This window comes from Schistocerca nitens, chromosome 4 (genome assembly GCF_023898315.1).
Source record: "Schistocerca nitens isolate TAMUIC-IGC-003100 chromosome 4, iqSchNite1.1, whole genome shotgun sequence".
NCBI classification, from domain to species: domain Eukaryota; kingdom Metazoa; phylum Arthropoda; class Insecta; order Orthoptera; family Acrididae; genus Schistocerca; species Schistocerca nitens.
This window is the reverse complement of record NC_064617.1, coordinates 106,792,577-106,807,977: the sequence shown is the minus strand read 5'-3', so window position 1 is coordinate 106,807,977 and position 15,401 is coordinate 106,792,577. Positions and strand designations below refer to the sequence as shown.

The following is a 15,401-nucleotide window of genomic DNA, read 5'->3' as shown; positions in this document are numbered from 1 at the left end:
TCAACATTAACGAAAGAACTAGGATAGAGGGAGCTATCAAACATCTGCTTCTTTAGTGACAAACAGTCTGCTGGAAAATCAACATATCACTGATTTTTTCAAAGACAAAACATTTCATTTTATATGTCAAGCTTTCCAAGAGCGTCCACTGCAACTGGAATACCAAATGACAGAGTGAATGATCATAGATATATTGACAAAACCTCTTCCTGCACCCCAGTGTCAGAAGTGGGTTGATGAACTTTGATTTTGAATGTAAAATCCTGAACCTAAGATTTTGTTCTTTAATTATATTATTGCTGTAAAAATTGAGAGCATCTTGCTTTCTTTGATATTCACAGAAGTTCCTATGTTCGAGTAGTCCTGTCTTTCATTGACAATGTGAGTATTGACTCAATTCAGTTCAACCTAGTTCACAGTAAATACACTGCCTGACAAAAAATAGTGAAGCATCCAGAGGACGTGGTCAGACACCAGAATGCATTATTATTATTCTTGTTTAGTGTAGTTAACAGGCTGGTTAGGGTATAAAAAAGGCGTGGTAAGTGTCAAACATTGAGTGATCTCTGTAAAGGACAAGGGGATGGCTTTGTACACATAGGAGAGAGCATTGTTAGCACTTAACAGAATTTGGAAGAGGCCTCACTGTGGATCTCCAATTGGCTGGCTGGTCAAGTTGTGCAACTTCCAAACTTGTGTGGCATTCAGATGAGACAGTGGCCTAGTGTTGGACTACATGGAAACGTGAGGGCAGGCATATTTATCATCAAGGTTTTGGTCAACCAGAAGGGAAGATTGCAACATTGTGCAGCAAGCACTCAGGAACCCCATCACATATGTGCCTGCCATCTGAGAGTACATAATGGTGGAATCCCTGTAACACCCTGTGTAATTCTGCATCATTTGTTGGTGACTAGCAAAAGCCAGACAACTAGCCCAAGCGTAGGCTGCAGTTAACACTGCAACACAAATGGCTTCCTTTGGAATAGAGCTGTGACCAGGAAGCATGAACTTCTAGTGAATGTTGTTGTGATGAATCACAGAACAGCACTACCATGAATTACTATCACTGACAAGTATGGTGGCAACTTGGGGAAAGGTCTCATTCTTGCAATGTTTGGAGTTCACACCAGTATCACTCCTGGTATCATCAGTTATGATTTCAGATTATGGGTGATAGTGACTCAGAGAACTCTGATGAGGCAGCAATACATCACCATATAACTGAAGTGTTCATTACACCTATTTTTGTTATGTATTGGAGAATATGATGCTCACATTAAATTACAACATGATGCAATGGCATACAAATTTTAATTTAGTGTTAAATGTAATTTTGGCTACATAATTAAAATGTCACTACAATCCTTTTTCTAAATGGAAATAACACATGTGATTAACATAATATTTATTTTCAGAAAATATAATTATATTTTATATTTCCATTTTGATTTGAAATTATAATTAAATGATAATTAAATTGACACCCTAGCTGCAAACAGGCATTGATATACATCATTGGGGACATGTTGAAAATGTGTGCCCTGACCGGGACTCAAGTGTGACGGGCAAACATCTGTTAGGCACACTACAAATGTAGTGGTGTGGACATGTTGGGAATGTGCGTTTCACGGGGAGCATGCAAGGGATAAGTCCCTGCAGGTGCACTATCCTCTGTGCCCTCGGTGGCTCAGATGGATAGAGTATCTGCTATGTAAGCACGAGATCCTGGGTTCGAGTCCCGGTTGGGGCACACATTTTCAACATGTCCCCAATGATGTGTATCAATGCTTGTTTGCAGCTAGGGTGTCAATTTAATTATCATTTCATTCTAGAGAAGCTGCACGGTCATCAACGGTATCTGTTCTTTCAGAGCAATATATAGTTGAAATTATAATTATATTTGAAATTATTGTTGTTATTCCTATTTTTATAATTTATTATAAAAGAAGTATTTAATTGCTTATGAAATTTTCTGGATGTAAAATATCAATATATTACAAGATTGCTGAAGTGTGACTTCTTGTATCTTTGTTCTTCTTGAAGTCAATAGTTGTTATTATGGAGTTATGGAGAAGTTGTTATGAGGCTGTCTGTTCTAATGAGTTGAGACCAATTTGTAGCGCTATATTGAAATATGACATGAAGAAAATAAAAGGGATGATGAAGAAATGTAATCATTCAGTGTCTAAATGTCAAACATAAACAAACCTTACCATACCACCAGAAAAAGTATTGCTTTCAGCAAACCATGTTTTCAACAAGCCATATTATCAATGTGGAGCTACAAGAACTAAATAAGTAAATTGGTTTATTAATTATTTCGAACATTCTTCACACTTGAAATGCCCACACAGATATCGTGTTATCATATCTGAAAAAAATGCACATGAGCAATTCACAAATTTTTTTGAACTAATACAGAGGAGGTTTGTAGTAACAGATGTGCTCATGTTTCAGCTCTAATGTGGCAGTGTCAGAGAGCCATATTTCAACAGGACAATGCTCACCCACATGTGGCAAATGTGTTTATGCATGCTCTGCCTGATGTTCAGTTGCTCTTGTGGCCAGCAAGATCCCCAGATCTGTTTCTGATTAAACATGTGCGGGACTAACTCAGAAGTCAACTCCATCTTGTTTGCACATATCCAGTATATCAAGAACCAGTTACAACACTTGTGGGCTGATTTGATGCAGAAGAGGATACAATGGCTATATGCATCCTTTGAAAACAAATCAGTTCATGCCTGCAGGCCAGATGGCATGCAATGTGATATGGATAATTGGGCTGTACAGACAACTGGACTCATAGTGTCAAGTTTTTTGTACATTTGGCTAAAGTTTGTAATCACTGAAATAATGTTCCACACTCCTTCAATCCTCAAAAGTCATACCTCAGACACACAGCTGAAGGCCATCCTAGAAAATAGCCTCACGGGTAGTGAGGTCTCCTGTTCAAGGTAGAAACAAATATAGGCTTGTACACAAGTTAGCCAAAGAGAAATTGCATTGGCATTGTAAATGTTATAATGAATTTTGTTTGCATTTGAGGTGGTTTTTATTACCACGTTTGTATTATCTTTTGGACATATCAGAATGGCGTACAATCTCCATTTCGCTGTTGGATTCAGAAGAACAGACTATGAAAGCCTTACCAATAGTCACCAACAAACCCAAGATTATGAACATAACACTGGTAATTCTTCGCCGCAACATGGGATTTTTTGTTTTCCCCTCCTCATCTGGGTGTTTCCCATTTTTGTCTGGTGGTGTATATATGTGGAGAGTGCAACAAGGTTTTTGACAAATACTAGTGCACGAAGAACACACAATTTAATTACATCGTAACTATTTTTAACTTTTGTATCAATCAAAATGTTGAAGTAAGATCTTTTACTATACATAATAATACATTCAGGAAATGTAAACATAGCCAAGATGGTCTCTCATGATAGTTACCATCATCATTTTGATTGTTAACTTATTTCCATGAAAGCTGTTCTCTCTAACATGAGCATGTACATATATTTGAAATCGTTTTCTTAAAGATTTTCTCATGCTATTAGTTAACAGATAATTCATATATCTAAAAACAAAGATGATGTGACTTACCAAACGAAAGCGCTGGCAGGTCGACAAAAAAAAAAAAAAAAAATTCAAGCTTTCACAGCAAACTGTTGCCTCATCAGGAAAGAGGGAAGGAGAGGGAAAGACGAAAGGATGTGGGTTTTAAGGGAGAGGGTAAGGAGTCATTCCAATCCCGGGAGCGGAAAGACTTACCTTAGGGGGAAAAAAGGACGGTTATACACTCGCACACACACACATATCCATCGACACATATACAGACACAAGCAGACATATTTAAAGTCAAAGAATTTGGGGAAGTCACATCATCTTTGTTTTTAGATATATTAACAGATAATTCCATTTACAAAAATTGTAGCTGACTCTGTATTTATGTCAGGTAAAGAATACCCATGAGGAAACATGCTTTACCTTAGTTATGTAGTCCTCTTTCTTCCTGCAAATAATAACAGAGTCATAAAAAAACAACTTTGGATTATTTATGCATAACAGCTAGTTATGACCATCATGCCATTCAGCTTGGGTTCACTTCTTGCGTACTTTCGCAAAAAGTTTCAGTGTCAGCAATAAAAACGTTATATCACTGTACCCATCTCTTCAAAAGCTTTTGAATGCATCCAAATTAAAACATCTGTACGAAAAGGGAGACACCTTACAACTAAATAACAATGGACATAAATCATTACTTATGTATGTGGTGCCTGATCCTTTGGACATGCCCGAGAGAACAGTCATAATTTTGATCCAGCAGCCACTATTAATTAAGACACAAAGAAATTACAGACGTTGACTATGAGTAGGCATTGATTTAAATCAATGGGAAAATTTTAAAATTTATGCCAATCCAGGATTCGAAGACAGGTCTCCTGCTTACTAGGCAGATGCAATGACGATTGCATCATCCTGACAGAGGAGTCATCACAACTATCCTAGCACACCTCATGTCAGACTAAAATTCTCAACTTATTCACATATTAGTAATGTAGTCCCCCTTTCCCAATATTCTCATTACTTACAGCATTTTGCTGATTCCCAGAAGCTTAATTTTACTCTATATACCAAAACATTAGAAAAAGACATACTGTCCATGGATATTATGTGACTAACTGATTACATGTTCTTTTATTTTTTATATTTTGTGTGACATGGCCATGTGAGAATTTCACATTGACACCTTTTAATAATTGGTTTTAACCAGCTAGTGGTCATTGTCAGACTAAAGGCACATATGCTGTATTGTGTTGTCAATAATACCTCGCAATACATTATCTATGACCACGTACAATGCATTGGTTGATGGCCTTCACTTAATGACTGAGAGCAGGAGTGTTTGTGTTGAGTTGTCAGTGCTAACAGACAAGCAACACTGCATGAAATAACTGCATAAATCAATGCGGGACATATGAAAAACATATCCATTATGAATGTGCAGTGAAATTTGATGTTAATGAGCTATGGCAGTAGATGATTGAGTGCCTTTCCTAACAGCATGACATCACCTTCAGTGCCTCTCCTGGGCTCATGACCATATCGGTTGGACTCTAGACAATTGGAAAACCATGGACAGGTCTGATGAGTCCCAATTTTGGTTTGTAAGAGCTCATGGTAGAATCTGAGTGTGTTGGAGACCCCATGAAGCCATGGACCCAAGTTGTCAACAAGTCACAATGCAAACTGGTGGTGGTCCCATAACAGTGTGGGGTGTGTTTACATTGAATGGATTGGATCTTTTGGCCCAACTGAACTGATCATAGACTGGAAATGCTTATGTGTGGCTCCTTGGAGACCATTTGCAGCCATTTATGGACTTCATATTCCCAAACAATGTTGGAATCTTTATGAATGGCCAATGTACCATGTCACTAGACCACAATTGTTTGCCATTGGTTTGAAGACCATTCTGGACAGTTCAAGCTAATGATTTGGCCACCAAGATTGCCTGACATGAATCCCACTGAACATTTATGGGACATAATTGAGAGGTCAGTTCATGCACAACATCCTGCACTAGCAACACATTCACAATTATGGACAGCTATAGAGGCAGCAAGACAGTATTTCTGCTGAGGAATTCAGATAACTTGTTGAGTCCATGCCATGTCAAGTTACTGCTCTATGCTAGGCGAAAGGAGGTTCAACATGATATTAGGAGTTATCCCATGATTTCTGTCACCTCAGTGGACAATGGAAACCGCTTGCAACATGTGCTTTCAGTCTGGCGATGACTGCTGGTTGGTTATTGAAAGATAACATTGAGAAATGCGCATCTGACTGTCATAAAAAAGGCAAAAGATTCATGAAAATATGGAGATATGTCACAATAACTTTTATTGCACTTGGTATTCTTTATCACAGCAAATTGTGCATGTATTTAATGACATCCATATGATGTTGTGTTGTATCTGAGTGAATAAATGCTATGAAATGAAGGGTAGTATAAATATTGAAATCCAACTGTGATGTTAAACTTGTCATAGACATATAAAAAAAGCAAGTTATTCCTTTTATGTTAAGCCTCAAGTAAATGTTATTATTGGAGCTCTTTACCATTCTTGATGTGATCCAGATCACTACTTTCACTCATCCAACCATGGGAAAGCACCACAGTAGGCCATACGGTGTTAAAGCCTCCAATATTTTCACAGTCCATCTCACTTCCTTCATCATTCCTAGAAAGAAATGTATTAGTAAGACAAATTAATTTTTCTCATTGTATCATGCAAAAGTTCCAGCAGCTATGAATGTTTCTAATTTGGACATAGTCTTATGTCATAGGCACCTGAACAGCATTAGAAAACATTGGAAAAAGAATACGTAGAATTTAGTTGGTAATTTTTTAGAATGCTATGCGAAGTTGTGAGAATACTGTGAGCTTAGAAGTGCAGTGTTCTGTCTGACACATCATACAATCTCATGGTCTCATTCACAGGATTTGCAATAAAAGATTCTTGTAAACTTTCATGGCAAACAAAATCACATACCATGTAAACTGACTTTCATGTTACACTGTTTTGATGATAACAACACCTCATGAAGTACTTTCCCTATCCAGTTATTTTTGTGGAAACTACAACCAATCATGTATATCAATTTTTAAAGACAATTTGCCCCATTAGCCATGTTTTGAGCCACTGCAGACTCATCATTAGATTGTGAGCATTTACAAGAACTTTATATTGTGCGCTATGAGTGGCTAGTCTCCCAGAAGTTATAATTATGGCACTCTAAAAAGGACCATTATTTACTAGTATGGGAAACATACTATCTATTGCACATGAATTATCAAATAGCATACAAATCGTGTATTTGTACACTGTATGTTAAATCATGTGGAAACCATGTAATTATAGACTGTGTGCTAAATCATTTACATCTATACATGGATTGCAATAATGTAGTGACTGACAGCTACTTGTTTACAGGACAGCTACCAGAACAACAACTGATCAGAGAATGAGCTTGCTTGATCATGCCTTCTGTGCTGTTCACAAATGTAATGTCACTCTGCTATTTCAGGTGTCAGTTGTCATAGTTGCAGATGGCACTTATAGCTAGTAAAGTAACAATCATGATCCATATTCACTGTTTGCATTATTTCTCAATTAGGTGTATTTATTTTATGTGGTACAATGTCCTTAACTAGTGGAGACAGTGCATAGGAAAATGATAAGACTATTCCTGCCCCACTAACCAAACCATTTACTACATGTCAGCATGCAGTTTAGAATTATGCATAACAGAAAGGCTCAGCTATTTCTGCTACAGCAATATGGTGTGCACAGGCAAATTTGAACTGACAATATTGCCCTTCCCCATGCTTGGCTGTCAGTCACTTAAGTTATTTTGATCAAGGTATAAGTGTTGTATTTTTATCCTGGTATATAATGAATAATTTTTTAAGTATCATATTCCTGTAAAAGCACACCATCAGATGATGACCTTCCAGTGGCTCAAAAACTGGATGATGTGGCAATAACAAGTTTAAAAAAATTATAAACTGACTGGTTTTAGTTTCCACACAGATTATATGATTAACAGCATTCACAAATTTGTCACCTAGAATGTATCATTATAAAAATAGGTTTTCTGTTTTTATTTGTGGTTTGTAAAGTTTTATAGAATTATATAAGAACTGCTACAAACTGACATAATGAAAATGGAGACTGCAATGCATAAACAAATACCTAATGATTTTGAAGATGATTATCAGTATTGGGAATATCAAAATTTAAGGCTGTACATACAAACTGATATTAAAGACAAACATTGATAAAACAGAATAAATTATTGTAACAATAGAAAAAAAATTGGTATGTACATATGTAAAAAATATCATTAAAGCTCACTTGAGCTAGTGTTTAGAAAAGACTGCAAGAGTTTTAAGAGTAACATTTGCAAGCACAAAGACTAGATGGTTGTTTTCATTCTACAACAAAAAACTTTAGTTGTAGTGAACCTCTCTATTTTTACAAAAACTGTAGTCTTTCAGCTGCATAAAATCTTGAGTGTTAATAACTGCTCCTTATTCCATATATAGAGTATCGTTATTTAATACAATGTGATTTGAATTTATTCATGACTATCTTCCTATAACAAGCGTCTATTTTCACTTATATTCTAGATAGGTCCTACTATCCTATAAGATTAATGCACTGATAACCTTATAACATTAATAACTGAGTTAATTGATAGTAAGCATTGATGATAAGGAATGTTTTCACTTTTTTCAAATACAATAGTCCATGGCATCATGATAAAATTACTTGAAGATCAAAAGTTAGCATACAGTTTTTACATCAAGAGCTGAAAAGACAAGCCCATACTAAGTGAAGAAAAAAAGGCTGAAAGATGAAACATGCAGTAACCAATGAAAATTTGGATAATACTGATACAGGCATGGACGTTGCTAGTGACACTTCTCTCCTTTTCTGCTAAAGGGTAATAACAATCATAATACTTTTGGACATTTACGTAAAAATACAAGAAGCTAGTTGACTAATAAAACTCAGACAAATACAAGTTACTGAAAAATATGAAGATATTTCTACAGATGTACTATGTGTAACAGAACGTCACTTGGAAATTGTAGAAATTGATCAGATACACACAGATAGTTAGTATCACATTGCTGCAGGCACAGTATGAGGAATGGAGTAGTGGCTACTTAAACATAACATGCAATAAAGCCCCAGGCCACAGACCCCAATGAGTACCGAATTAAAAAGCTCTTTGAGTGCTTTACTTCAGTAACAATCTTGAAAACATAGAAGAAAGTCCTCTAACTTATTTAAAATTTTACTAAGAAATTAGAGAAGATGATAATAAAATTTAATACATAGAACTGGGAAGTGACTTTACGTGCAGATTTCAACATAGATTTCATCTCAGATAATTCTGATCAAGGGAACCTGAAGCTTCTGATGTCCAGCTTCAGTTTGATCCCCCCACAGTAACACTCTCAACAAGAATAGAATGAGTGCAACAAACAAAACAGATGTGAGCCCCATATTAAATGATTTATCTGAGCATGTAGATCAAATGGCAGCAATAATACATCCCGATCAATCAGTTTCCATTAAAAAAGGAAAAGGAAAAGTTCATAGAATTGTAAAAGCTGACTCAAGTACAATGTTCAGAGCGAATTTACAGGATGAAAACTGCAAAGATATTTATGAAGGAAACATGGTAAATGAGGAATTTAGTTCTTTCCCATTAGGCTCTAAATGAATAAATTTTGTTGGAAAATGACCTTAAACTTTAAGATGACAGTAGCAGTGAGACAGATGATATTTAATTCAAATCATTGGCTACTAAATTCAATGAGTTCTTCTTAATAGTAGCTGGAAACTTGGGAACAAAAATTAATCCATCAAAGCAGATCCAAGAAACTTACTTAGACGAGCAATGCATACCCCGCCACCAGATATCAGCTGTATCAATTCATCTGTTAGAAAGATCACACAAATTAGTAGGTGATGAAAAATACTAAAATAGACTTGATAGTGATACCCTTAAATTATATTTGTGACCAGTCATATGACAAGGTGTAAGACTATTTCTTGAAATTTTGAAGTATGCAGTCATAACACCAGTATACAAACATGAGATAAGCAAGTGACCTGTAACTATACTTACACTGATCTCTATCTTTCCTATGTTCTCAAACATTTTAGAGAAGTTAGCTTAATGAAGAATACTGAAACATCTTTCTGAGCTCAGTTTTGATTCCATAACAGTGTCTATAATGAGAAGGATATATACGATCTTGCTAGGGAAACTAACAGGGTTTATTATTAAAGGTTGTCCTCCTTGCAAGTATGGAGTCTTATTGTAACAATAAAAAACAGAAGGTTACATAAACAAATGATACAATGGGAATAAAATTAAATTTACAGTGGGAAAATATTAAATATGTTGTTCTGCAAACTTCAGTGCTTGGCCTGCTCCTGTTCTTGGTTTATATACATGATTTAGTTGGGACAATTGGGGAATCTTCAAAAACTGTAATGTTTGCTGATGACACAAATATATTAATAAAGGGCCAAAGTACAGGAGAATACTGGAACAGGGTAACAACTAATTCACATCCAACAGCTTATTAAGCTTCAACAGGCAGCAAACATCTCCATACATAATCACTAAATGAGAGATAATGTGTGTTTGTACCTGGATAGAAGGCCAAAGTTGAGGACCAGACAACTAAGTCAATAAAGTCAAGGTACATAATAAACTGCCAAAAGAGATAAAAAATACGAAGGAAATTTGTAACTTCAAAACATTTCTTAAAGTATATTTCCAAAAAACTGGTTTTTACTCACATTTTGCCATATTTTTTGTATGACCTTGTTTTGGATTGTAAGCCCATTTTCTAGTGCAAAACTGATACCTAAGATAGGAAACAAGGGAAGACAAACAATGTCAACTTCTTAATCTATCACTTCTCAACTTGAATGATAACAGAAGTTAACCCTGTTGACCATTTTGACACAGTTACATTGATATTGTACAACCTTATACATTTGGTTGAACAGCATTTACCACAACTATGAATAAGTGTACACTGGAGTAGAATAGGCTATGTGCTCTGAAATGAGTGTTTGTGTAATTACCTATCTATGAAGCCACTAGTTTCTTCTCAATTTGCACATTAAAAATTAATATGGATAAATAATCAGTTTGATCAATAACAAAGCAGCCAAAGAAGATAAATGATGTACGTAAGCAGCTCAATACATGTCGAGGTTGTTAATTGTTCCATGCAATCTAAAAACCAAGATGTGCTAATAGAGGAGGCTTGTAATTCATTTCTCTTGTTTGAATCCATTGCTTCAACCTCACCTTTTGTAATTAAGTGATGAATATCATATATATACTATATCATGAATTTCTTGCGCATATTCTGTTTCTTACATTATTCTCATCTTAGGTTCCTCTGCTATAAATAATGCATATATGTATGTGGAGCCTGTGCAGGATATGGTGGTCAATGTGCAGAGACCAATTTTTGTCCAAAGCACTGAGCAAATTCATTCTTTTGTTTGGAAGAGGAGGCCGACACTGTAGACTACCTTTTGGCTGGTCAGTGATGACAGAATCAAGGCACATGCCCTGGAATCTTTCTCAAATGATTTCAAAAAATCTATTCATTAAAAAAACAAATGTTTGCTTTACATGTCAGGTTCATTATGATATGCCCATCATTTTCTTAATGGTCATGGTTATTATGATATTCATGTGGAAGTAAGAAACTGTGTAAAATTCAAAAAAGTTTGCAATGAAAAATAGGGGTCACTATGATTTTGCATTTGGTGTATATTGCGTAATATGTTGCTGTATATGAAATTTAGCTAACACATTGAATTTTTCTTTAGACTTGGGTGGAGGTCTCTATCTGTTTGGAGTTTTGAGAAAACTGGTCTGATGTAGCACACTCTTTTGTGATCGCACCACACCACCAATAAAGCCAGAGTGCACAACATTCCTCGTATTTCATAAATGGTTTGAGATATCGAAATGAGATTTTCGCAAGTGACAGCATGCAAAGAGGAGAGAATTTTCCATGTGGCTATTATGCAAAACTTCATTATCTACCTTGTTAACTACAAACTTTTTTGATAAAAGAATATAATATTTAAGGGTCATCGATAGCTGGTGAAGTGAGAAATGCTATGGATTTAAGTAAAGGCATTATATATTTATTTGTTACTGAGGATGCTCTTTTGCATAGAGAGTGACCTTACTTTTCCTCACTTAGTAAACTGCTGTTTCAGAATTCTCTCACAATTGCATCTGCAAAACATGTAAGTTAGGTGAGACTGCGTAAACATCACTGCATTTTGGCAAAAGAAGCAAATTTTATAATGGCAACAAGAGAAATGTGTAGCTTTTACTCAAAATTTGCCACTCATGACACTTCTCTGAAAGTTAAAAATGGTTAACAAGCCAGGTGAAAATAAATTGCTACATTTTTGGTGAAATTCCTTTAGATACTAACAAAAGCAAGGGAGACAGATATTTTTGGTCACCGAGCATGTGTGGATGTGGAGGGGGCCCACTTAATATTTGCAAAGAATGCAAGTGTAGGCTTCAGTTTAGAATGGCACATCCCCTCCAGCCCTCAGCATTACCCCCTACAGTGCCTGCCAGCAGCCCCCACCACTACTGTTCTCCCCATGCATACCCTGCTATCTGCACATCTACCGGCCACAGTATTTTGCATGGATTCTACAACAGTGACTTTCTTACAAAGAAATTTGTCTACAGATGAATGAATAAATAAATAGAAGTAAATAAAACATTAATCTTATAAAACTTATATTATCAAACAACGGAAAATTTAGGATGTTACGTAACAGTAGTATGGAAAGGAAAGTTGCTACTTTCCATATGGCAGAGCTACTGGGTTGCAGATAGGCACAACAAAAACGATTGTCATAATATAATCTTTTGGCCATTATACTGTGACAGTATTTCTGTTGCGCCGATCTGCTACTCAGCATCTCCGCTACCATACAGTCGGGTGAATCGAAACAGCAGGCTGAACAGAAACAAATCTTCATATGCACAACTACTTTAAATACTGTAAGGTTGTACTACACATTAATTTTAACTATTATTGTTTTTGGGTTGGCATCACTTCAAACTAACAAGGAAATTATGTTTAGTTGGGTTGGCAGTATTGTAGGTTAATGTTTGTCCTTGTCGATAGTTTTAAATTTGTTTTCCTACCTACTATGAACTTCTTTGGTAAGTAAACATGTATTATACATACGACAGTTAATGGCATTGTAAGTACTAGGTATAACATCTACATAAAACAGTAAGGGCTGGTTTTTGTTTCACTTTCAATGAAACCAGGTCTGTGAATTTTCAAATTTTTTAGGTTATGTTTATAAACTTTGTGGGATGAATAGAAACATATGAAGTCTGGTGTTTCTATTCACCCCACAATAACAAAATCTATTAGTATGACATATTAATACTATTTAATTTTCTAGTTATGTCAGCTGGCCATTGTGGCCGAGCGGTTCTAGGCGCTTCATTCCAGAATCATGCTGCTGCTACAGTCACAGGTTCGAATCCTGCCTCAGGAATGGATGTGTGTGATGTCCTTAGGTTAGTTAGGTTTAAGTAGTTCTAAGTCTAGGGGACTGATGACCTCAGATGTTAAGTCCCATAGTGCTTAGAGCCATTTGAACCATTTGGATCTAGTTATGTTACATGCACAACTAACATATCTTCCTTGTTTCACAGTTGCTGTTCAAATATGCAACAGAAATACGAACCCATCATAGGAGGTGGTTACAAAAAACACAGACCTAGTCATATAAACAATGCCCTCTCTGACAGCAAATAGGGGTTTAGCTTGTGTAAAGCAGCTGAAAAACACAGGATTCATTTTAGCATACTATACAGACACCTAAAAACAGGCACCAACCATTAAACCTCAGGGCAGACAAAGTGCCTTGTCTTTTGAAGAAGAGAAGCTGCTTGTAGAGAGATTGAAAATAAGCAGCGAGTGGGGCTATCCCATTGACTTTACAACCTTAAGACTTCTAGTAAAGGATGCTTTGGACAGAAGGGGGAAGGAAGTGACAAGGTTTACGAATAATCATCCTGGTCATGATTTTGTGGAATCATTTATGAGGCGACACTTTACCAGTGCGAATGTGCCAAAACATAAAACACTCCAGAAACTATCAACAGTTACTTTGATGAACTGTCAAAGGAATTGGAGACTGTGCTGCCTTCTAATATTATAAATTATCATGAGACAATCCTGACAGATGATCCAGGAAAATGAAAGGTAGTCACACAGAGGGGAACTAAATAACCTGAAAGGGTCATGAACTCCTCAAAGGCATCAATCTCTGTAACTTTTTCAGCTGCTGCAGGTGGCATTATACTACCCCCTTATATTGTGTATAAGGATTTGCATTTATATTGAAGCTGGGCGAAAGGTGGGCCAAATATGCAAGATACAACCAGACGAAATCTGCCTTATTCGATTCATTCTGCTTCGATGATTGGATCTTTACAGTTGCTGTTCCATACCTGAAAAAGCTGGAAGGTAACAAATTTCTCATTGGAGACAATATTCTTCACATCTGTCCATCAAATCAGTTAAGCTGTGTCAGGACAATGACATAAGATTTATATTCCTACCAGCAAATTCAACACACCTGACACAACCACTGGATGTGGCATTTTTTTGGGCTCTTAAAACTACTTGGCGACAAATATTGGAAGAATGGAAGAAAGGCCCAGGAAGAAATGAGGTGACAGTTCCTAAGGATAAATTTCCTCTGCTTTTGAAAAAGTTGTGTGACTCCTTGAAGGAAAAAAATGTTATTGCAGGTTTTAGGAAATGTGGGATTGTGCCTCTAGACGACAATAAAGTGTTGTCAATGCTCCCAGGTACTGGTACCAGTACACCAGTAAATAAAAACCAGGATAAGAACAATCTTGAAGAATCCACTAATGCTGTTGACAACAGTTTTAAAGAACTGTTTCAGAGTCTTAGACAAGACCAGACTCCTCAACAAATGAGAAAAATGACAAAAGTTAATGTCCAACTTGGCAGAAGTGTTAGCATTGATGACTTTGAAGACATGGATGGGGAGGATGTGACCACCAATTCTTCGCTTTACTGTGATCCAAGCCCTTGTACATCTAAACACGCCAAGACAATGAAAAAAAAATACCAAGAAAAACAGAAAATGTTTTGATTCATCATCAGAGGATGAAGATGTATACTCAGTGCAGGACAGTGATGAAGACTTGATTTTGTCCTCTTAGAATCCTTCAGATCTAGATGAAAATACTGGTATCTCCATAAGCCAAAGTGACTATTTGGTGGTCATAGTATATGGTAAAACATCATCTTTTTGATGTTATGTTTGCAAAGTTAATTACCTTATTGACAATGGTTTTGTTGGAACATTTTTAAAAAGAGTTCCTCAAACCAAAAAGTTCACAATGACTGAAGAAGAATCTTTTGTCACAAGAAATGATGTCATCCTAAAATTGTCATCACCGGTTCTCAGTTCAAGTGCTCATTTCAAAGACATGCTATGTTTTGAGGATAATCTGTCTGATTTAACAATTTATTAATAATACAGTACCATGCTCATGGTAAACAGCTGTGTTCTGTTTGTTCACCTTAAGTTTGAATAGATTAGCCATGAGACATGAACATATTTGCATATTTTACTTGCATTTAATATTAATAAACCATTATCTTTTGAAATAAATGTTTATCTCTTTATTTTATAATAGAAAAAATATATTTCATAGCTTTTAGCAACCTCTCTTTG

At 36.0% G+C, this 15,401-nt stretch overlaps 1 protein-coding gene across 1 annotated transcript in view; it reads right to left on the bottom strand.

Moving 5' to 3' along the window:
- Positions 1–15,401, bottom strand: part of LOC126253229 (phospholipase A1-like) — a 108,638-nt gene that overhangs the window by 61,108 nt on the left and 32,129 nt on the right. The window contains exon 3 of the mRNA XM_049954417.1: positions 6,133–6,254. Within this exon, the coding sequence (XP_049810374.1) occupies positions 6,133–6,254 (122 nt within the window). The remainder of the gene's footprint in view (positions 1–6,132; positions 6,255–15,401) is intronic.